This window comes from Candoia aspera, chromosome 1 (genome assembly GCF_035149785.1).
Source record: "Candoia aspera isolate rCanAsp1 chromosome 1, rCanAsp1.hap2, whole genome shotgun sequence".
NCBI lineage: Eukaryota > Metazoa > Chordata > Lepidosauria > Squamata > Boidae > Candoia > Candoia aspera.
The window spans coordinates 64,258,409-64,284,019 of NC_086153.1; the positions used below are offsets into that span (position 1 = coordinate 64,258,409).

At 37.0% G+C, this 25,611-nt stretch overlaps 1 protein-coding gene across 2 annotated transcripts in view; it reads right to left on the bottom strand.

The window, feature by feature from the left end:
* The window catches only part of LTBP1 (latent transforming growth factor beta binding protein 1), a 228,185-nt gene that overhangs the window by 41,389 nt on the left and 161,185 nt on the right, over positions 1–25,611 (bottom strand). For both annotated transcript variants that reach the window (XM_063305368.1, XM_063305359.1), the window contains 10 exons: positions 23,620–23,715; positions 21,379–21,504; positions 20,463–20,588; positions 19,526–19,648; positions 16,667–16,786; positions 12,306–12,428; positions 10,204–10,329; positions 7,717–7,839; positions 6,074–6,199; positions 4,800–4,925 (listed from right to left, as the gene is read on the bottom strand). In XM_063305368.1, the coding sequence (XP_063161438.1) occupies positions 4,800–4,925; positions 6,074–6,199; positions 7,717–7,839; positions 10,204–10,329; positions 12,306–12,428; positions 16,667–16,786; positions 19,526–19,648; positions 20,463–20,588; positions 21,379–21,504; positions 23,620–23,715 (1,215 nt within the window). The remainder of the gene's footprint in view (positions 1–4,799; positions 4,926–6,073; positions 6,200–7,716; positions 7,840–10,203; positions 10,330–12,305; positions 12,429–16,666; positions 16,787–19,525; positions 19,649–20,462; positions 20,589–21,378; positions 21,505–23,619; positions 23,716–25,611) is intronic.

A 25,611-nucleotide genomic window follows, 5' to 3' on the forward strand; every position in this document is an offset into this window, starting at 1 on the left:
TGTGAGTGTTGTTGCTATTATTATTATTATTATTATTATTATTCAGCAATCATGGTCAGAGGACAGGAAAAAGGGTATGTTTTGGAACTGAGTAAATTCCAAAACTTTTCCATTGCAGCCCTTGAAGACAAATAGGCATTCTTTCATGTTGCTTGCTGATGTCACGATGGACCAGGTATATAATCTCTGCCTTGTATAGAAGGGAAGAAGAGGTAGGACAAAACACAGTATTCTATTTGTGGAATATCTGGCCTCGTCTAATCTGCTATCCTCAGGCAGCTGGTGAGAGCTACTTCTGGAATTGCTCCTAATGTGGGGCTGAGATTTTTCCTCTCTGCAACTTTCCTGAAATGCCCTGGGGTATAGAAAAAGCAGTTTAAGCTCTGCTACAGTTTGAAGCTTAGGGTCTTTTCCCACTTGCACCTGGCCACTCTATAAACATGCCTGGACAATGCTTTTTTCTGTCATGTGCATTTATCCCACCCAACCTACAAGTGGAACAGTCTTAAGCCATCTTTACTGTATTAACAGCTTTTTCTCTCTTATTCCTATACCACACACACACACACACACATAATTTTTGTTAAGAATTTTGACTATAACAGTAAAATCTAATACAAACTAAACTTAAAGAAAAGAGAATAGAAAGGAGTAAAAAGTGCAAGAAAAGAAGAAAGAAGGAAGAGAAAAGGAAGAATATAATAAAGAGAAAAGGAATATATAAAGAAGTTACTTTCAACCTTCATCACAACAAGTATAAATAAATTTAGTGACTTTTCATCCCCTCTAAGGTTATAAACATTTATCTCTTCATCCCATATACCATCTTTTATCTATAAGCAAATCCATAAAACATCTTTTCAGTCCTGGTGTCAGCATAAAGTCCATAAAGGGTTGCCAGAAGTAAAACATATCTTGTCTTAATCTTGATCAAATAAACCCACTTTATATTCCTTCCTTTTACTTCTAAGAGTCTTAATATTTAGTTCATTCAAACGTTGTAGGATTTGATTTCTCTTCATTTCTTCTTTGTCCAATCACACAGAGTTCTTCAAGGCGTTAATAAGCCTGTTTTGTAAATCCAACAGAAAAAATTATCCAGATCATTCTCTTGGTTTGTCATTTGTATTTCCTTTTTAAATTTTAAAACCTCAGCCAGTTCCTTTTGTAAATCCAGTAAAACATCCTTTTCTAAGTCATTCTCTTGGCCTGCCAGTTGTAAATCCACTTTCGATACCATCTCTTACCTTGTCATATAAAATTCGTTCTACGTCTCTCATTTCTTCAATATCATCTATAGTCTATCCATAGAAGCAGACATCATTACTGATACTGTTGATACTGTGGCTGTTATTTTCTGATTCCATTCTTCAAAAGTCTCCTTCAGTATTTTTATTGTTATATTTTGCAACATTTTACAGGCTTGTAAATCTTTCATCTACTTGAAAACTTTATTCCCCCCTAGTGTCCAGTTTTTGAAAGCATGAAATTGCTTATCTCTGTTATGTCTTGTAAAAAGCAAAACAGAATCTATTTCCCATGAGAAGCTGTTTGTTCTTTATAATTATTAGATTATTATAATGTTATTATAATTTTATTGTGTATTTATTAGAATTTTATTCTATATTTATTCTGTATTGTAAACCGCCCAGAGTCCCTCCAGTCGGAGGAGATGGGCGGTGACAAATTTGATAAATAAATAAATAAATCCCAAAATCTTATTGTAAAAGTTTCAATATTCCAAAACCAAGTTTTGTTTTCCTCACAAAGACTTTGGAGTCCAGAGGAAAAAGAAAGAAGAGGCAAAGCCCAGCACAACAGTGAGAAGAGGCAAGTGCTGTACAAACTGCCCAGAACAAAAGCTCTATACTAGCAGTAGTAACAGTAGGCTAGTAATAATAGTGGTAGAATAAGAATAGTTAGAATATATCTGTAATAGTATAGCATAGAAGTAATAGTATAGAGTATAGTGAAGTAATAATAGAATAAGATTGTATAGTATAGCTTCATTAGTAGTGTAGTTTCATTAGAAATAATGTAGGATAGTAAGATAAGAGCTCTAGAAAAAGTCACATAGATATTTGAAAGCTTCACTTTTGTACTGTAGATATATATATTTTTTTAAATAAAACATCTCCCCAACCGGAATAAGGAGGTATAAAAACTCCAAGTGTTGTAGAGTTCAGTGCTTTTTGGGAAATCATTTTGAGCCTGGGGCAATCAAAATTTGGGTATGAAAAAAGAACCCTGTTTCTTGTTTTAGTAATGGGCCGATCTGCTTGTGGCTGTGAGGACCTACTGAATGTCCTCACCTCAGGTGACTGGAAACACAGGCAACAGAAGCAGCAAAAGGGACAGCAAATTAAATGCTGGTAGAATTTTTGATCTTAGGGATTTTTGATCTAGGGATAGGGGCATATCATTTTAACCCAGCAGTGGGACAAAAGTCTTCAGTTACTTCATGTTTGCTGCACCCCTCCAATGGTGTGGAAAAACTGTTTGTAAACATTGCTGCACTCCTCCAACATTCCCAAAGCAAGCCCCTGCAGAAGGGCAAAGACAAGGCCGAGGAATGGTGGTGGTGGTGGAAGAGGAGGGCCAGGAGAGCTGAAAGAAGAGGAGAGGGATGTGCTTTTTTAAATGAAGCTAAAGGAGCTGGCTCTTAGGAGTGCCAGTCAGACTCAGCACGGCCAGTCTGGGAGGCAGGATGCCTCTTTACAATGGCAAGACAATCAAAGATTGGACTCTGCTTGTGTGAATGCAGCTACCTGAAATGTAGAATGCCTTAATTCAGATTACATTCTACCTCTTCAATGAAAAAAATATTAATCTCCCTTCCAGTGCTGGATATTTATATTTGCTTCCTTGAATTTCTTGCGTCATGCAAACAAATCATACATTTGCTGTCATTATACAGTACATAAATATGTCCTTCTGTGATACACATAATGTGGATGGCGATTTCCCACTTTGCCCTCCATCACTCTAGTCTTTCCTGGAGTTCTTCATGTGCTTCTGTGCAAAACAGTGTCATGTCTTGAACAGCTTTGACATCTGAAAAGACTGAATATTATAGCAAATATTTTCCATAATATTCCAAGGAAGGAAGTTTCTTTTCTTTTCCTTTTTAAATGCTCTGCAGGCATACCTGAAAATTGTTAGTTCCCTCTCTCGCTCAATATGTATTTGTGCATTTGTGTTTTTCCATAAATATTGGATGAGGACTACAAACAATAATGCCTTCTTCCTGCTCAATGGAAGACATGAAAAAATATTCTGCTCCTGGGAGCTATCGTCCTATTTATCAACAGTGAGCAGAATCCGAATTCTCAGGCAACTACGATGAATACAGTAGCCCTGTGTATATATTTGTGGGGATTAGCTACTGAATATTTTGGTGTGTGTGTGTGTGTGTCTTTGTGTTTATGCCTTAATCCATCACTGGTGTAATTTTTAGTATGTTTTTTCCCAAGGATTCTGAAAATCTGGAGGGCGAGAGATCATTCTCACTATTGTGAAGCGTAATATGTGTCAAAGAGTTGGTACCAACTGGAGGTATATAAACCCAATAAACTAAACCAAACCGAACTGAACTGAACTTTCAAACGCAAGAAAGTCAAATTCTGCAGTCTGAATGAATGGTACAAAACAGTAGTTCTTTGTTTAACATACTTTTTTTCTGATTATCATGGAAAGAGGAGGAAGAAGAATAGACAAACTAAAGCCAAGTCATGTAAACCCTGGAAATCTGTGCTTTATCACCCTCTGGCTACTAATATCACTAGGTCCTCCCTGTTTAAGCAAAATACAGACAATGGATTTAAATGGCATGAAGTCATATTCTAAACAAATGTTTAAAAACATCTTAAAAGTAAGAGCAGTTTGACAGTGGAACCAATTACCTAGAGAGGTGGCAAGCCGAATGTGTTAAAAAAAAAAATCCATCTGGCAGGATTCCTGCACTGAGTAGGGGATTTGACATGATGGCCTAAATGGCCTTCCAAAGTTATGATTCTGTTTTATCTAATGATCCAGAGTTTGCTTGATGCATCTTCTACTTTTGAATCATCTGCTGTTTGGTTTGCATGACAATTACTACATGTCCTTTTTATTCGGCTTCCACACAGATACCTGAACTGGACTTTCAGAGTTCTATTAGACACCTGGGAGGAATATCTATATATAACTTTAACCGAGATCTCAATATTCTATTCATTAGTCCTAACCTTATCTTTCAATAAATATCCCAAACAAAAGCTTTAATTCTCCAGTGTGCACACTTGTCTGCACTCCAGTGATTATACTACTGTGCTTTTAACACGTAGTTGAAACAAATCTGTTCACTGCTTAACAGCATATGAAAACAGTTACTAATCAATAGCAAAACTGAAAGCACTTACAGCTTTATGAAATATTTATTTGGCAGCTACAGGGAAGACTAACATTTGTTCCATTATTCTGCCAAAGGAGGTGGCTATCCCACCCAGCAGACTGTCTTCTAGTAGCAAAATTACAGTTGTAGAGTCAAGAGCCCAACAGGTATTTCAAAAATCGATCTATTAAATTATGCCAATAATATTAACAAGATTTATGAACAGCCTGATGTTTTTTCAAAAAGATTCTAAAAAGGTAAAATAATGGGTGTGTCTTATTAGGTTCCAACTGAATCTTAAAAAGATGTTCTTTAATGGCTACAGAGCATTTCTTATTTCTGCATGTAATAAAAATAATAGGAAACTTAGATTTTCCATGAAAATTGATTTGTCAAGGAAAAATTAAAATACTGTATAACAACTTACCCACGCAGCCCTGCCCATCCTGCAGATACTGATATCCCTGATAACAAAGACAGCGGTAGGAGCCAGCAGAATTTTCACAGAAACCATGGTCGCCACATATAGTGCTGTTGGCACATTCATCCACATCTGAAAATAGCAAATTGTTGTTTGTTGTTGTTTATTATTATTTCTGCCTTTCCTCTAAGAGCAAGGCACCCTCTTCCTAACAGTAGCTCTGTGAGATAAGTTGGACTGAAAGAGAACGATATTGGTATTATTTATGTTTTAATTTTGTAAGCTGCCCAGAGTCACGTATGTGAGATGGCAGCTATATAAACCGAATAAACAAACAAACAAACAAATAATGAGCCCAAAGTCACCCCATGAATCTGCATGGTTGATGGACACTTACAAGTGGATCGTCCCAATCCATGACTGTCACCTTAACTACCATGCTACAATGGTTCTCGTAATATTACTTGTGGATGGGCGGCCACATAAATTTGATAAACAAACAAACAAACAAATAAATAATCCACTGATATTAGTGGACATACTATTGAACCAAACTGTATAGAAAAAGGAGATCGGGAGATAAGTGCCTGCTTATGTTGGGAATTAAACTGTTGCAACACTATCATTCTCTGGTCAAAATTTGAACCATACTTTCTTTTGTCTTATTTTTAGATTTGTTTGTGCAATTCGCCCCTTAATATAGTTGAAAAGGAGATGGTATTAACCTGGCTTAATAAGAAGGCAGAACAATCTCATTCTGTTCCTCCTGTTGGGCCTCACCCTAGACTTGGCAGTCAAACTTAGCTGTCCAAATCCATAATCCCTTATTCAAGAAGAAGCTTACTCAGCAGTAGCATATTCTTATACATAATTTGGCTACATTTGACTCCTTACTGCAGAGAAGAATGAAGCCATATACACACAGATGATCTGCCCCACTGAGTGCAAAAAGTCAAAGGCTTCATGTGTCCACATTTCTGTGTGACAGATATTTCATGGTTCATTTTGTGCTCTTGAGCAGCTTATACAAGTTTATGAAATGGCTCTCTCTAGTCTGGGAACCACTGGTTGACACCTTGTTAGATTTAACCATTACATCTCCTGAAAAAACTCAAAGAATTCCATTCTGTAATTTATCCAAATCATTTTCCTGTTTGGGACAGTGAAATATTTTCTTCTGTCAACCTTGAAGAACATAGAATTCAGTGAGGGCCTTTGTAGAGAAAGCATGAAAACTATTATTGGATGTAAGAATCAGAGCTCTATCAACCCATTTTCACCTTCACATGTTCGGCCATCTCTAGAAACCATAAAACCCTGCTCACAAATACAGTGGAAAGAGCCCTCAGTATTGAAACATTTTCCATGGGGTGAACAGAGGTTGGATCCTGCACATTCATTGATGTCTGGAGGGAACACAAAAACAGAGATCAAAGAAACTTATTTTAATATGAACCCTGTACTTCTAAAATGATCAGTAATATTCAATATAGCATCACTGCTACTATTTCTGAAATATTTGGATATGGGAAACTCTAAGACAGCAAGTCTTTGCTAACAGAATAAAACTTCCTAAACTGATAACTGTGTCATACTAGGTATCCTCCCATAGTGGAATGGGATTCTGCTCCTCCTTCCCACCAACCTAGCAAATTAATGTTTGATCTGTTCCTGTAGGGAAGTATAACACCTCATGCCAGTACTAAAAGAATAGCCTACTCACAAAAAAAGGCTGCAGTGCTGTATCTTATAACAGGTCTTTCTTAGAGGCTATAAATAGTAAGTATGTCCACAAAGATGCTGATCTTCAGGCAGTGAGTCCTTGGTGATGCATGTTCCCAGCACAATGCCAGCTGAAGACTACAGGAAATGGTATTGCACTATTTATGATGTTCGCTGGCTCCAACACACACTTCTCTTGCTGCTACAAGGTTCCTTTCACTACTTGATACCATTTTAAAAGTATTATTTTAATTAAATCAGGACTGGCATTCTACTAGGGAAAATGGCAGCCTCTAATTTTATCTTCATTTATGAAAATGCCCCTGGGTCTCACATAAGCCATAAAGACTTTTTAGAAATAAAAATGGAATATATTTGCAGCCCAGGGCTTCGAAATCTTATTATTTTCTTATAAACAAACAAACAAACAAAAGGATGGGACAGATCTTTCTAGGGTCTAGAGGAGAAGAGGTGGTGAAACATCTCACCAGATTTGGTTTCTGAAACGCTCCCACATGTTCTCAAAATTGCAATTATGCCCACTATTCTCAAGAACTTGCCTACTCCAGCAGTTGTTGGTAACTGCTACAAATGCTAGTAAAACCTATACAAGTAGGGCAGAAAATTTCCTGGGATCAGCTTTTTCCAATTCAGACAATTTTGACAGTTTCTCAGCCTTTTGGCTAAGATCAAGTGTAGTTTGGCAGTTTTAGCACTGTATACTTGCTTTTCAAGGTAATTACCCTAAAACATTGAGAAGCAGGTATTTCATGCTGTCCTTCCTCCACATCAAATAACATCACCCAAATACTTATGCAGATGATGGATACTAAGGTGAATGTACTAATTGGAATCATACTCATTTGCACAGGAATTTTTTTCAGTTCAAATTTTTCTGGAAAATTTCTATTAGCAAATATACATATTATGTAGCAACTTATGCAAATGAAAGAAATGTATTGAATTTGATAATTGTACGAAGATAAAAATGGGAGATTTAGAAAGTGGTAAATGTTTACACTTGTGGAATTATTCTCTTAAAACAATTGTGAATGCCAGGGAAGCGCTTGGCAAATGCTACAATGACGGAAGCAACCATACCTGTCACTCTTTAAAAAATAATAATACAATAATTGAAAACATACAAAATTATGTTTCTTGGCCTTTTTTAAAAAACAGAAATCCTTTAGTGATACTGTACCTTGACAACCTTTAGAAGGTATTAACTGGAAGCCCTCTGGACAAGTACACTGATAAGAACCTTTGGTATTAATACAGTTTCCTCCACGACAAACATTCTTGTCTTCTTGGCATTCATTAATATCTGAATCAAATCCAATTTCAGACAGTTTTAGAAGATACTTAACTAAGAACATCTCTCTATAGGAAACTCAGAGATAGAAGAATGCTTGAGTGAATCAGATAAAAAGTAGTTCTTTGGGTACCTTAAAGCCAGCAAAATATTAATCTACCCTTCAAATAATGCTTAAAAATGTAGCAGGTTATCTAAATTATATAAAACAGTTGTAGAATCTTTTTAAAAATGAGACACAATGTTTTTAAAATAAGCTGATAGATTCTCATATCATTTTTTATGCTGGTCTTTGACCGTAATAAAGATTTGTTTGTTTATGGCATATCATTTTTATAGAAGCTATGACAAAATAAAAAATAATTTCTGGTCTTTTGGCTTTTCTATTGTCTCTTTTGAATGGTATGTAAATATTGTTTACTTCTACGTGTCTGTTGATGGCTGCTTTGTCTGAGTGCCAGGCTTCCAGGAATTCTCTAGCATTTTTGGATTTGGCTGGGTTTAGGATACTCAGTTTCCCAGTTGAGACAATAGAAAAGCCAAAAGACCAAAACACCTCCTCGCCAGCAATCAACACCCACATATGCAAAGACTAACACTAGGATTAACACCAGAGGAACAATCAAACAGCACAATATACCCTAATCAAGGAACTATTAACTCAGTCAATCAACCAAGCAGCAAACAACAGCCCAATCAAGGAACTCCCAAGGAGAGAACAACACCCCCACCAACACAAGCAGGGCAAGCCACGGTACAGACAGCAAGGCCCACTCCCTTTTCGCACTGAAGATGTTGCCTAGCCTGACAGTGAAATGTCTGCAAGAGAACAACAAGGCTCAGAGAGCACCAGGGACTCCACAACTTCATGTTTGGCGGAATATAGTTCTTGATAATGAAATGGAAGCTGAAATATGTGGGTGCTATTATGATTTGTCTAGTGGAAATTACTGTGGAGAATTTAGATGCTTTACCCACAGACCACTTATAATTGTGGGTGACATAATTATGAAGGAACAGATTTAATACATATGTAATGGAAGTTCACATTCAGAAATTCATATACTAAATATATTACAATGGTGCTGATCCTTTGTAATCCTATAGTTGTTTTACTTGACTATGATAATTAGAAATGAAGGGGAAGCAAATGGTATTTCATTTGCTAAGGGTTACAATAATATGAACATGGCTATAAGAGTGCCAGCAAAATTTTTAAACTATGACTTACATATAGTTTCCCCCCCACACACACAAGTATTTCAAAAATTGCTTCAGATTATTTGGAAACCACAGTTGGTAGACAACCAAGTTTAAATAAGAGTATAATAAGGGGAAAGACTCAGACTGTTTCAAGTGTCTTTTTATTCTGGGTGAAACTTTTTTAATTTAGTAAATATAAATTAGAGACAACACACAAACACACACACACACACACAATCACTTACCAGCAGAAAAAAATATTAAACAGAGGCCATATGTAACATATCTGACAGATGGAATGTCAACAAAGGAAGCATTTCCATAATTGTATTTCCACAGAAAAGAATGCTTTTGAATTTCTATGTTCTGAACAGCTGTTAAATGCTATAACCATTTCTCCTCTAATACAAATCTAAGTCATACAAGAACTCAGATTTCATGAATTGCAAGCCATTTATGTGTTTTTTTTTTCAGCAACTGATCACCGGCTAGCAATACTATATTTGAACCAGACAAGATTTTCTAAGAATATTTGTTTTGGTTACTGAATTATAACTTCTGGTACATTAATCAATTCAAGACTAACAAAATATGATACAAATATGGGTGGAGGCATCACTAGAGTCCAATGTATCATAAAAAATAGATGCCCAACAGAGTGAATCTGCTACAATCACTCATGCAAGGAATGCAGTAATTGGAGGATCACTGACTTTCCCAGAGTTCAAAATACTGTGCTGTGATGTTCCAAAACCACCCACCATAGAAATTAAATTGAGAAGGAAGAACAGCAAACTATATCTAACAAGAATGAAATAATTATGCATTTCTTACACAAATATTATCCTGCATAAAGGCCATGGTGGCCTTTAATAGCAAGAATTGTTTTTCTGTGACCTTTGCATGAAGTCATTAATTAGGGTGTGGGAAGCTATTTTCTGCCCTCAGCAAGAGTTTGGGCTAGGCAGCCTACAAATGCCACCAGTCCCCTTGATTATAAGTCTATGATTCTAAATAATACAGCTGTTAGGAAGGGTGTTTCATATTGAATGATATTATTTCATGTGTTATCACAGTTATACCTGTATATACAGTGTGAAAATTGTAATTCACAGAATAGCATTTGGATGAATTGTTCAAGAAAACATGCTAACAATGAATGCTATATTATACCTTCACAATAGTCTCTTGCAGGTGACAACTGGTAGCCTTGGTCACAAATACATCTGTAAGATCCAGCTACATTTCTGCATTGCCCATTCATGCAGAGCTGCTGCTGCTGCTGACATTCATCTACATCTGCAAATGATCAATAAACGTTTAGGTATTTATTTAAACTCTGCTCCCCACCTCTAACTATTTAAAAGTTTTAAAATATGTTCATGAACTTATATTTTCAGGGAGTATTAAGGATTGGGTCAAAACAAATTAAGTTTATTAGCAGTTTCAGAATTGTTGCTTGATAGAGTAAGTTATCTTTCCTGTATTAATTACCCATGGCAGGTTGCCAATGGGAGAAATTGGATGGATGGATCAGGATACAAAATATTGCTGAGTTTTTGACTCCAATCATATTCAATTGCTGCTCACTCAAGAGCTTACAATAACTTTTTCCTTTCTCATAATTTAAGGATGGTCAGCTATGCCAACATCTGGATTTCAGCAGGAAAAGTCATCTAAAAGTCATTAAAAAAGCAGAAAAACGTATGTTGCTATAGGATGGTGCTGCTGACACATCAAGCAGAACAGCCAGTAGTGAATTCATTCCACAAACAAAATCGCTCACATTCATTCTGACTTGCAAGGCAGAGAGACAGAATTTATGGAGATGACAGAAGTAATGTCCTGTGGTGTTACCTGTGAGTTTTTTAAACCTAAGAATCCCAAGTGCACAGAGTCCTTTGCAACCTTAGCTTTGCCACTTGTAGACTGGATGCTTGCCACCCCCACCCCCTAGCTGATAAAGCAGCTAGAGAGGGACTTGGAATTAGATGTGGCTATTCTCCTTCTTTGAGGAAGAGGAAGATATCAGAGGCCTTTAAAAAAAACACTGGTTCATCTGCTTCTCAAGAGGAAAGGCCTGGATCCAACAGAATTTTAAACAAGTTCTGTCCTATCTTTAACCTTACCTTTCTGGGGAAGGTAGTGGGGCTGCAGTTGCAGAGGGCCTGGGAGGATATGGTTTACAACTAGACCCTTGGTAGTCTGGGTTCAAACCTGGGCATGGGACAGAAACTGAATTGGTTGCTTTCATGGATGACCTTTGGCAGGACTTGGATGAAGATGGTAAGACCATTCTTGCCCACCTAGATCTTACAGAGAATTTCAATACTGTTGAGTACAGTGTTCTTCTGGACTGCCAAGAAGGCCTGGGAGTTGAGGGGACAGTGTTATGCTAAGTCCAGATAGTGGTTGTGGGATGGAAAAGTTAGACCCATGGGCCCTTTGTTATGGAGTGCCTCAGGGTTTAATCCTTTCCTCTATTTTTGTTTAAAATTTACATAAAACCACCAAAGAGTTTGGTTTGGGGTGAGGTATGATCAATATGCAGATGGTACTCATTTATACATCTCCACCCTGGACTAGAGAGATACAGCGGAAGTCATGATGAAGTGTTTGGAGGCTGTCAAAGTCTGGATGGAGAAAAACAGGCTCCACTTAAACAGGATGGAGTGGCGGCTGAATGAGAGGCTAACTCTAGAGTTGTGCCATCTTTGACTCTGGATGGAGCTGCACTCCCCTAGAAAGAGCAGGTGGAGACTGTAGTCCTGAGGACTTTTGTCTATCTACAGCCTTATTTGGAACAAGAAGCACTGAAGATGGTCATACCCTTGTCATCTCTAGATTAGATTACTGTAATTTGCTCTACATGAGGCTGCCTTTGAAAACCACTCAGAAACTTCAACTGGTCTGGAACACAAGATTGCCATGTTACTCTTCTGCTGCAAGAGTTGCACTGGTTACCAGAAGGTTTCCACATGCAATTCAAGGTGCTGGTCACTACTTACAGAGCCTAATGTGGCTCAGAGCCTGGTCATCTTAGAAAATGCCTCTCCCCAATAGTTTCTGCTTATCCTATTCAATCAATTAGTGCATGCCTGCTAAGGGTCCCTTCCTACCAGGAGGTATGGGGGGGAGGGGACTTGACGGTGGCTGTTTTCTTTAGAAGTTCTCCTTCTTTGGAATAGCTTGCCACCTGAAACAAGGACGACCATGCTTAATAAATAGTTTTCTTCCCGTTAAGTAAATCACGGAAGTATTAGTCATGCTTCTACCTTCACACTGATCTCCTGTTGGGGAGAGTTGATAACCTTGGCTACAAAGGCATCTGAAAGATCCCTCAAGGTTTTCACACTGGCCATTTGTGCAAAGACTGCTATACTGACATTCATTTATATCTGTGAATACAAAAGATATATTTAAAACATTGCTTGTTTACTTAAAATGATGCAAACAATTTCCGTAGACTCCGTCAAGAAATTGTTATTAACTTCTTTCAGTGCAACCCTTAGTCAAGCTTCCTTTTATACTCATCATTTTGCTTTTGCATCCCTGCTAGGGATGAATGAAACTGTTAATACCCATTTATCTGTTGCTGGTTTTTATTCATCACAGGAGAATCATAGATTTAGAATACATTATTTGCACCATCAAGTCCAACTCCTGGCACATGCAGGAGTCCAAATTAGGGCAAGCTCTTAAATGACATCAATTAAATGACTCTGCAATTGTCACTGTCTCTTTTCTGGCTAAGTGCTACAAATGAGAGCAAGCAAGGAAACTCCATGAAACCACCCAGTGGAGGCCATTTTAAATAGTCTCTGCTGTAAAAGACAAAAAGTGTACATTGGACTTTTAGGTATTAGATTCAAAGCCAGCAGAAAGAACTTCAAATTATTTGAGGCATAAATTTCCCCTCAATGCATGACCCCAATGTAAGACCCAATTAGTTTTTCAGTTTTTTTTCCCAAAACATCCCTGGTATTTATGTTTTATCCATGCAATTTTTGTTTTGTTTTTAGGAGAACGGGAAAGTAAGGCTTTATAACAGATGAAAGTATATCAATAGGTGGGAGTGCAGAAAGACTATAAAAGTATGTCTGCTTAAGATCATAGAAAATGCTGAATAAGCTCCTCAGGGTTTGCCAACAAGTACTAGCACAATGAAAGACTGTACCAAGAAATGCCTGTCTGCTCTGGTTGTCATTTTCAGATGTCTCTTTTGCTTTGAAAGCAGACATCACAGGATAAGATGCCAAAAGCCAGAGCCAGTGCCAACGTAATAGAATTATCTCTCTCTCCCTGCAGCCAGACGCTAAAAGCCATGCAGGATTCTAGACAATGCCGGAAAATACAGTATAATTTCTTTTAGTTGGATTTTTTTTTCCAGAAAACAACTTCTCAAAGGTTCCAGCTAACTATTCAATGATATACATTCTAAAGAAAATAAAAGATAGCTTTATATAAAAAAATAAAGCACAGATTTTTTTTCAACTTATAAAACAGTAAAGGAGCAGAGTGTTAAACCCATCCTGAGCTGACTGCATTGATAGCCAATAAGCTTCCCTGCTCAATTTAAGGTGCTGTTTTAAAATGTAAAGCCCTACATGGCTTGGCACCCATGTACTTGCAGCTTTGTCTCTCCCAACCAGAATCAGGTCCCCATCCCATGTAAGGTCTAGAGGTAGGGACTAGGAGGAATATCTTGCCCTTTCAAGTATAGGGAGCCCCTCTCCTTGCCTGCATTTCACAAAGCAGTGAAAATATCAGCAGACCTGGGCTGATAATGAGTTATGATGTCTTATTTTTCTATTCCATAAGCTGCCTTGAATCATGAAAAGTCTAACAATGTTTGTAATAGATAGATGTTTATCTACCCAGACTGAAAGAGCTAGGCCAAGCTCTTGAAATATTATTGTTCTTTTACTTTAATATATAAGCCTACGATAGAGCTATAGAAAGCTTGAAGTGAAATAGGTGTGGAAGGGAGTCGAAGGCTAGAATATATTTCTTTGGTAAACAAAGAATTACACTCTGGCTTCAGTTTATCATTGAGTGATGCCAAGCACAGATTTTTTTTAGAGACATGGCCAGTGCCAAAAGCATGAACCATGGGTTTCCTCCTCCAATCCTGGATAAACAGTAGCATGACAACTAAATGACCTGGTGAAAGTGCACATCAGATGAAACTGAGCAGGATTAGGGAAATTCAGAATGCAAAAATGCCACATCATTTATTTTATTATGTCTTGCTGTCTGGTTATGAAAGATGAGAAAGAGAAGCAGGCTGTTTATTATTAGCAGCAGCCCGAGATTTCCAAAAATTAAGACCCATTCTGAGGTGCAGACATAATCTATGCAGGATTGTTCTGCATTTAGTCTTTTATGCACTAAAAATCTAGTCAGCTTCCAATAGAAGAGAATATCTGTAGTTCAGGGTTGAACTATCGAGAACTCAGTGTTCTCTAAGTTTTGTTGCTTGCTCACAGATGTTTCATTACCCAACTAGATACCATCATCAGTGCTAGTGAGTGTGGGGCTTGCTCCCTGTTTATATACAGCAGCTTGCCCTTCCAGGTTTGGTGGGGGTGTGGTTTTCTCCTTGGTAGTTCCTTGATTAGGGGATTGTTTTCTGCATGATTGTTTGTCTGGTGTTAATCTCTATTTATCTGGGTGTGGGCTGCTGGAGAGGATGTGTTCTGGTCTTTTTGTTTCCTTCTTAGCTTTCTTATTGTCTCTTTTGAATGGTATGTAAATGTGGTTAATCTTTATGTGTCTATTGATGGCTGATTTGTCTGAACGCCAAGCTTCCAAGAATTCCCTAGTGTTTTTGGATTTAGCTTGCTCTATGATGCTCAGTTTTCCAGTTGAAACTATGGTTGAGTCTGTCCATGTCTGTCCAATCAAGCAGAAAACAATACCCTACTCAAGGAACTACCAAGGAGAAAACCACACCCCCATCAACACTGGCATGGCAAACTATTGTATATAAACAGGGAGCAAACCCCACACTCACTAGCACTGATGATGGTACCTAGTTGGGTAATGAAACATCTGCAAGCAAACAACCAAGCTCAGAGAGTACCACGGACTCCACATCTAGTCATCTGCCAGACAGACTAGCCTTCTTCTCCAGACTTTTATTGAAGCTCCGATTCTGATATCTGACATGAACATGGAGAAGGAGGAGAATTGACTATATAATAGGTCCTGACTCCTGTGATGATTTATTCTGTTATTTGACTGCATGCTGCCAAGACTCACAATGGGTGGATGCTGCATGCTGCATCAAACATTACGTGTTGACATGTCAATGCATAAACTATTATAGGCTTATACACAGGCACAGCAATAATGTGGCTTCCCATACATACAGACATCCTACTTTGTTCATCAATGCATTTAGACACCAGAAAAGTAGACAGTTTCACTTAATCCAAATTTCCCACCTCCACACTTTCCAAATGCATTTCACTGAAAACTTGAAATATTTTATTTAGGCTGTTTTCATTGTGCTTCTAGTGCATTTTGTGATCTTTGGTTGCTGAATGTTATAGAAAAAAACTCTTTTAAAGTTATTTAAAAATTAAACCATAAAAGTTATTGCTTATTCCTATTTTTATTTTTGTGTTCCATGCTTATTATTATTGCAACTGTCTGTTTTTTGTTTTAATTATGTTATTTCAATATGGTTAGAAATTTTACTAAAATGGAAGTTACAGATTAAATAAATTAATGCAGTTGCTGGTTGCATCCCATTTTATCAGAAATGCAAAAGAATGTATTTGTGAAGCTGAATTCACTACTAAAATGAACAGTAAAAGAGATTATGTAGGAGCCGGCTATGAATTCTGGAATTTTAACCAAGCAGTAATGCTTTCCTCCACCATTGGCTAATAGCTTCAGAAACAGCATCTCATGGTCACTACCTTCAGAATAGGAAAATCCTGAATAAAGAAGAAAAATTAATATAGGCAACTAGGAAGCAAAAAATCTAGGTAGCTTAAAATTGATCTAAAATATCATGCTGTGAAACTGCTGCCAAAAAACTAAAGTGTAACAAAACATTATTTAAATATATTAAAGATATATAATTAAAGATATATAAACAAGCATGACATCTTGCATGTCTTTAATATTAAGTCTTTCAATAAGGCTTATACAATGGAATGCTTGAATGTTCCCCTTTGGGATAAACATTACTCTTAATTATCACTGACATAGATCCAAAAAAGTTGTTATGAAAGCAGAGATCCAAGCCTAGGTCAATCTGAGAATGCTAACCAGGGACGATGGATAAATTTGTCTGCTGTAAATGTTTGTATGAACCTACCAACTTGCATTTTCCAAGCCTATATTTAAACCACTTGGACCTACTTACCAAAGTCTACTCTTTTCATAATTTTGTAATACAGTTCACAATTCAAAAATATGCATAAAACCTAGCATATTAGGGGAAAAAAAATAAACAAACAAAAAACCTAAGGAAAAACAATCCACCCAAAATGCAAATACTAGGAAAAAATGCCTATAAGGAGAAATATGCACAAAAATGTCTTTCATAAACTGAGGTATGTGCACTTTTTATACTGATTTCTATAGGATTTTAGTGGAAAAAAAATCCAAAAAGACATACCATGACACTTTCCATTCCATGCTCTGAATCCATCTCTACAAGGGACACATTGGTAAGAACCAGGAGCATTAATGCACTCTGCATCTGGACATGTATGTACCACTGAGCATTCATCAATGTCTATAAAAACAAAACATCAGTGAAGTTTTTAATAGTAAATAAAGAATACATGCATATTAAAGCATTAATAGTATATATAGAATGTTATCAAAGATGGGTGCTATAGACAGATTCTTAAGTAATACAAATTATCATAGGTCCACTGAGATATATTATATAGTGTTAAGTGTGCTGTGGCAGTTTGACTCCAAAAAGTGTTTGAACTGAGTCAAATTCAAAACATACAATTTTCAGTTTGAAATGCTCCATCTTGACCACAAAACACTTTTTCAAGCTCATTTCACAGTTAAAGCACCCATTTAGCATTTGAAATAGGGTGTTCCAAATTCAAAATCAGAGATTACATCTTCAAAACAGTTTACATTCAATTTGCATACTTCTAGTGCCTAAAAACTAGAATTCCATCTCCATTAATCTATACAATTTTCAAGATGGTCACAGACAAGTCACTATTTCTTAACTTAATTCCCATAGACTGTGAACCAATAAAGATTCTGCTTTGACTTCCTTGGAAAACGGGCAGTAAATAAATTAATGGTTGATTTATTTCCATTGATACATATATTTACCTCTTACTATATTTAAGATTTTAATATCTTAAGGCAACAAAAAGAGAGTTATAGAGATTAATGATTACATGGGACTAAGAAATAAAGATGCCCATAAATATATTCTTGGACTAAGCAATATTATTCTTACAAATCTCCTATTCTGAATGCAAACAGCGCTTTGTCCATGGTGCCTCCCGTTTTTTTTTTGGGTCTGTATCATGAAAAAACTTGAGTCTAATCCACTGCATTAGCAATTTCCTACGGTAAATAATGCAGAGAAAATACATAATAACATAGTTGTTCCATGAGTACTAAACTCTTGTCTTATCAGTTAAACCCTACTTGCATCTCCCACAACTCATCTGCACTAAGATTTTTGTTCAAAGCACATCTCACCTTGCAACTAAAAGGCTTATACGATTACATATATTTGGAGAACAGATGGAAGGGGGATAATGGTGAATGTCATGAATGAGAAGCACCAGTAAGGCATGAGTGGTTACTACCTAGGAGTGAGAAGGCAGGTGATTCCAAGCAAAGCTACAGGCAGAGAATATGGATAACTTCACACTTGCGACTTACTGCAAGAAGAATGGGCTATCAGCAGCCCTGTAGAGCTCTAGCTTGACCAAAGCAAAGCCAATGGTATATTGTGCCTGACTTGCCATGTCAGCCTTCCCAAGCAATTAATTGGGAGAGGCTAAACCATCTCTCCATTGATTCATTATTTAATGCATATGTTATGCTCCTCCAATAAAGCTGTAAGCTGTTTAAGTCTATTTCTTGGTGTCCAGTCTCTGCTTCTCCTATTACAAATGTAATGACAAAATATCCATAACTTTCATATCCACACCACATACTGTAGGCACAACACATTTTGAAATCCATATTTAAAGCTCTATTTGAACTATGAGCAACAAGCAACAGCAAGAACTAGAAATGATAGGCTTAAGGGATTAATACACTCTTTGATAAAAAATGATGTAGATGAGAACAGTGAAAATATGAAGAATTCATTTTAATGTTACAAGTAAGTTTACATTGATTTGCTTTTCAAATCCAGGTAAATTGGTGCCCAAAACCAATTTCACATGTTTTTTTAGATCAGATATTTTGTTCTATGAAACTGACTTTTTCTGCCTATGTTCTGTTCCAGACTACACATGGATTTTTTGTGTGTAATTCTTGCTATTACATAACCCTAAAGTGATAAACTTTATTGGAAATAGCAGCTTTATAAACAATTTCAGGACAGCAGATTAACAAATTAAAAAGATAATGTGGTTTCTAAGGCAAAGCCATTTGATTGTTTATGGTTTTGAAACCGAAGAGTTTATACCAAGGTTTCTCAACCGTGGCAACTTTAAGAAGTGTGGACTTCAACTCCCATAATTCCCCAGCCAGCATTGCCAAGGTTGAGAAACGCTGGTTTATACAGTAAGTGAAACCTATCCCATACCACAGGTATCAGTCCTCTGAAGCACTGAGGCTACTGATATGGTTGGTTGCCATTCATGCTTATTCTGGAAGATCTGCAACTTGATTTTGTAGATGTGTCTCATGTTGCCCACTAGCCTCTCAGCCCTTCCAGAATTTTAATAGAGTGGGGGGAAAAAAAAGGAATCTGGAAGATTGGCACACTTTCAAAAAGAATGCTGGCTCCAGGATCACCTTGAAAGAATTGGCCTCAGAGGCATTCTTCAAAAATAAAAATGGCAGGTGGCTACATCCTAATACTTTATTTTGGAGTATCCCCAACTACCCAGGAAAAAGGGAAAGGAAAACTGAGGGTGTAGTTGCTAAGGAGCATTCTGATATGGACTATAGCATTCTTATGGGTTAGCAGGTTGAAAGGAGAGGTAAGGGCTGTTTTGCTTGTGCTATTCTCAAAAGCATATGGCTTATGTGTGTGTCAGCTGAAGGGAGGTAAGTGATGCAACATGTGCTGCAATGCAAATTCAGTCGTTTTTGTAATTGCATTGAAATGTTGCAGGCAAGTTGGTAAGGGGTGGAGCCTGCATTATGATGTCATGATACATATTTCATTATGCTTTGTCATCTTTGCTAGTTATGGACACTTCTAATGGCTTAATTTTCATTGATTTTTTTCCCTTAAAGAATTATAACACAGTTAAAGCTGTGTGAATAAATGTTCAAGAAATTTGTTTAGGGGACATTAAAAACCCACCTTCACACTGGCCTCTTCTGTTCATCTGGAATCCCCTGTCACAATATTCACATTTATATGAACCAATGGTGTTTACACAGAGCCCTTCTCCACAGATATCAGGCCTGGCACATTCATCAACATCTAAAAACCCAATTGTATAACAACATTAATACAAAAATTATGTTAAAAATACAGCAGTTCGAGAGAGAGGGAGGGAGGGAGATGGACAGACACAAACACACAGAGAAAATATTGTTCATGGGTTGCCTTAGATCTCAATTTTTTCCATTCAGAAGAGCTGAATCCTGGCATAAATATCATTCAAATGCCATTTAAAAGTTATATTAACTTCAGGATCTACTGAAGAAAATACTTTGTTTAGAACCCACACTTTGTCTATACTTGTGCTTGAGGCATCAGGTCTTATACCAACATTATATTGTCAAGGAAGTACAATTGTCCAAATATGTAATTTGAATTCTATATTGTAATAATAACTTCCTCTCAGTAATTGTGGTCAAATATTAACTACCACTATAGTACGAGGTATAGCATAGTACAGTATTTTTTAGGAATATATACTCAATCAAATTCCTTCCTAAATCAATATAAATTGTTTCCAATGACAGCAATATATTTCAAATTCATGCTTTTTGTCATGAGTACAGATGGTGAGCAGGAGGGGGCCCCTATCCAGGGTGGAAAATACATGTGTAGTACTGAGGAGTTGAGCAGCCATTCGAAGAGACACAGATCAGACCCGCCTTGACTTTTGGGGTTTATCTGTCTGGGTTTTTCCCACGGTTCTTCAGTTTGTTAGGATTTTCTGTCTAATGTAGCAGTAATAAAACACTAGAGACCTATTCCTTGTCTCAGCGTGGTTCCTGGCTGTTAGGACACTTTTGATCATTAGCCTTAAGGACTGAGAAGCTGCCTCATAAAGCCCAGTAGTTACCAACACAATCTGTTCCTTGTTCATTGGCCATGAACCCTGCCTCGCAAATACACAGGAAGCTTCCTTCTGTATTTTCACAACGCCCAAGGGAGCAGAGATGAGGAGTCTGAGAACATTCGTTAATATCTGTTAAAGAAATAAAAACATATGGAGGCTCAAAAAAACAAAAAAACAAACCCAGTACTCTGTCACTACCATCACTTCAGTCCCTCTATATGTACTCAAGCAGCTACTGAAATGAAATACATACTCAGATGTGTTTCCATACTAATGAAAAATGAGGATTTTGTATAAAAATTGATTTAAAAAACATATTTACCAGCTTCAAGTTTCAGAGCATTAAACTTCTTGGAAAAGAAATCAACCACATTTGCTGATCTTTTAGATGGAATGTATGTATTTATGCATATGAGGATCAAGCATTATATGCAGTAAGCTTGTGCTACCTTTTAGAAACCAAAAGTGGTGAAGAGTGGTCTTTCTATTTTATTTATATAATGTGAGATTATATAAGGAGTTTAAATATTGAGTCAATTTCTTGCAAATATCTATCCCAGTAAATCTATTATAAAATTGCTTAGATTTCTATTAGGATTCCAAAATTATGGAATTGGAAAGATTTTATAGTGATTACTTAAGAAATTTCAATTTTCCTCACTTACAAATGGGTAAATCAAATTATAATTCTTTGTCCATAAAGGAAAGAAACAAAACAAGCATTGCACATAGAGAAACTCAGGGAAGAGAGAGAGAGAGAGAGAATAAATTAAAATTATATTTTAATTAGCATTATGTGCCAAAAAGAGAAGAAATATTTTTATTTGCTATAGCCACAACACAGAAATAAGGAGTAATGTATCTTTAGGATCTTCTCACATGGATCATGCAAGTAACTGGAACATGAAATAAGAATTACCAGAACATTTTGTTTGTTGATCATTAAGCCTATATCCATCGTAGCATAAGCAGGTATATCCCACTGGCAAGTTAATACAATGTCCTGGTCCACAGATGTTTGGGTTTACTGTGCATTCATTGATTTCTAGATGAAGGGAAAAATACTTGTAGCAAACCATTTGAAGTATTTTAGTAACTTTACTAAAGATAAACAAAACACTGAAAGTGACTAGGATCAATTCGTGATTCTACATTGGTGCTGATAAAAAATGATTCCACAACGAAGTGGAACATAAGAATCCAGATAAACTCCTGCAAAGGCTTTCCCTTCTGTTGTTGCATTTACACATAATGTACTGATGGATGGACTCAATTACAGTGGTGATTGTGCACTGTTGGAAGACTTCACTGACCAGGTTGGAGACAGACCATTCTGGAGAAGGTCTAGCTATGTGACGCTACGAGTCAACACTGACAAGATGGCATTATGCCATAATCAATCAATCAATCAATCAATCAATCAATCAATCAATCAATCAATCACTGATTCTGCAAATCAAAACTGCAGTATCAGTAGAGGATTGCCCCTGTGAATTTTGCCAACGACCTTCTTGCTGTGCCTACTTCCAGCTACTGGCAAAGGGAAAGGATGCTGCCCAACAAAACTATGCAAATCTTCATCATGGCAACCTGACAGCATTGCCTCAGCCGGTAATCTTGTGCTTTTTTGGTACCTCTGGGAGAAATTCTGGGCAAGAGCAGAAAGTATTCCTATTGCAATGAAACCGGGATGTGTGGCTTTGAATGCTTTGTTACTCTAGATGGGGTAACACTATTTCTTATCCAAGGTGCCCCAGTCCTACTGAGGTGAAATACCAAATTGAAACAGTGAAGAATTGCACAGCACTATGGGCACAACCACAGCCAGTGGGACTATCATGCAAAGTTTAATTTTATTTATTTATTTGTTTGTTTGTCGAATTTTATCACCGCCCATCTCCCCCCTAAGGAGGGACTCTGGGCGGTTATTAATTAAAGGTACACATGAACATTGTGATTGTGGAACATATTTTGCTCTAGCTCATCCACTGTATTCTTCTTCATATGCGTTTCATGTTGGAAGATATTTGGGTTTGGATAAACATCTGAAGGAAAAAATATCTACAGCTGAAACAGAGCCAAGCATTTGAAATTTCTGTACTGAGGATGCTGTGAAAAAGCCCTCATAATGTATTACATGTATTGTAGTGGAAAACAGGCAGGTTGTCTAGAATATTTAAGACCCAAACCACTCAAAGGCACGTATGTATGTATGTATGTATGTATGTGTGTATGTATGTATGTATGTAGTGGCAGGCGGCAGTATTGCAACCAAAACTCTCCCCACAACCCGAGTTCGATCCCAGCAGAAGCTGGATTCTCTCTCGGGTAGCCGGCTCAGGTTGACTCAGCCTTCCATCCTTCCAAGGTCAGTAAAATGAGGACCCAGCTCGCTGGGGAAGGTGACGACTGGGGAAGGCAATGGCAAACCACCCTGGTCTATAGTCTGCCAAGAAAACATCACAAAAGCAGCGTCCCCCCAAAGAGACATGACTCAGTGCTTGCACAGGGGACCTTTCACTTTCACACATGCCATTAACTATGCATTGAACATGCTCCTTAATGAAGTTCAATTTTCCAGTGAGTGATTTTTATACTTCATCAAATTTGGAAAATAATTGTCCAATTGTTTACTTTAGAAGCATGTCTTAGGCACTAGAGGACAATGAGATTTTGTGAGATCTTAGGACAGAATAAGAGTAAGTCTCCTTTCTCTACCATTTCTTACATGCATGTCTTAATGAGTAATTTATGACAATATGCCAATGAACATATTCCATTGCAATGCAAGTCCCAATTCCTTGAGAAGAATATTAAAATAAACTATACTGGTAGATATGCATCTGTTTAAAGAATAAACCTGAAACTTCTCACATGTAAGCAGAATAACTGCAGCTGATCAAGGCATAATATATAAACCTGTGAAATCACTCAAGAATGCAAGAAATAGCAGGAAAATTTATCTCCTGCCCTCCCAAAAATCCTTCAATGTATTGAAGCCCAGAAGAAAGCATTGAAAACAGCATTCTATCCACCCAAAAATGAACCTTCTGTGCTCATTATTTTTCGTTTCTCTGTACTTTCTAAGATGTGCTAATAACATTCCATTGGTTGTTGTAATATACACCAATTTGCACCACCAGTTATTTTTGCATCATACCTGTCACTTGAGTTGGTGCTATCACTTGACTAGCACTTGAAGTGGAGACATCTGGTCTAACTTCTACAGGCAGCGGAGGAGAGGTTTTCTCCACTACTATTGAGCGAAAGAAAAGTATTTCTGTATGAGAAAGGCACCCCTAAAATATACACAGCTTACTAAATTAATAATCAATGTTAAAATGTACTAATATCCAATTCACATGTAATGGTTCTAACAATGCATGTTAAAAGCACCCATACTGAGTTTCTTCCAAACCGTAAAACTGAAGCAATGATGAATCTTTTAACTTACACTGCTAGCTGCGTTTACCCTCAGAGATATCCAGGGTACATATAAGATTCCAAATGGGTATTAGAGTTTAAATGTGGACATCCAGGCCCAGTTACTAATAGTACAATACCTAAAAATAGTCTTAAAAGAACTCTATTCTAAAGTTGAACCTTTACCACAGTTTACCTATGACATACTGTGTTATAGTATGTTACTGTGACATACATGGAAAAATCCTGAATGATGTACAGTAGATATAACTGAAGCATGCATAGTAATCAACTTCACTGCATAAGCATTGTTGGGAAAAGGTGTTTAAATAACAAATGCTAGGCATCACCTTCTAATAATGCCTCTTACTTATTTTGGGGTACAAGACATCCCCCACATTCAAATAGATATGTTTGTGACTGCCAAGATATTTACCACTGCAATTCAGTATACTGTTTAAATAAGCATATGCAGATTCATATGCAGGTACACCCGTCCTGTTCTTGCATATAAAATATTTGGGCACAATCAACCAGGCACAGCTGCTGCACAACCTCCACAGATTTCAATGGACTCATCACATTTAAGACTACAACCCAAAACTTCATGGGATACCACAGGTATACTGCATGAACACTGTGGCATCTACATTTTCCAGATCTTCTTCCCATCCTAATGGACAATAGTCTTCAAAATATGGGGAAATTGAAATGCTTCCTAAAATATATTCCAAACTCACCTGCTATTTAAGAAGCTGCTTTTCTAGGTTGTATAACATATAAGCTGTAAATGAATTTATAATTACAAAAAGCAAAGCAATACATTGAATAATAAGCTGACTAATAAGTGGTTATTGTTGTTAAGCTGAACAAGAAACTGAAAGGAAGAATGGATAAGGTAAATAAATATCTGATTCGATTTTTATGTATCATTCTACTGATTTTCCTTATCATCTGATCAGTTAAAGAGTTTGGCAGTCTGCAGCCCCAGCACCCCGTCTCCAGTCCCCAAAGTTCCCCAGAGTAGGCAGAGACTCCTTTATTTTTGTTTTTTGATGACTTTAGGGATTTTAAGGAGCAAAATGGGTGCTTAAGCTTTGAATAGGCTTAAACCTTTCTAGACTACTTTAAAAGCCCTGAAAAACAGACTGATTTTCTCCCACTCTGGGTCTGAACTTTAATTTCCCCCCAAACCACCCAAAATGGGAGGAAAAAAAATCTGAAAATGTCAGCCCTGCCCATTTTTGTAACATCGTAAGTTTACCAACTGTACCCATTATTGGCCTGGGGGTGGGGGGTGGGGGAAGGAAAGTACAGCCCTCAGGCCAAAGAAATGTTGCCCAGCCCTGATTTATGCTGAAATCTCAGTCTAGCTTAGAGGAGGCAGAGGAGCAGTGCAAAAGTTATTCTGTACACCAACATTCATAAGGTCACAAAGCTTTATTGTGCTTTTTAAAATTTTTATTCATGCCAGAAAATGCTTTGCCAAATTTTGTTGCACTTATATTGGAAAAACAATTTCTCTTCTTAGCACTGGTGCTGACATAACATTTCTGATGAATCCATGGTAAGGACATCAGGAGTGTGATTTCTCCTCTCTGCCTTGACCAATACTATTTATTTATTTAAAATAAGATCACACCCTTCAGTAATATATGTACTTTCATAAATAATCAAAAACTCACCCAAAAGCAACGAACCAGTAGAAAACAGTAATAAATTCAAAAGG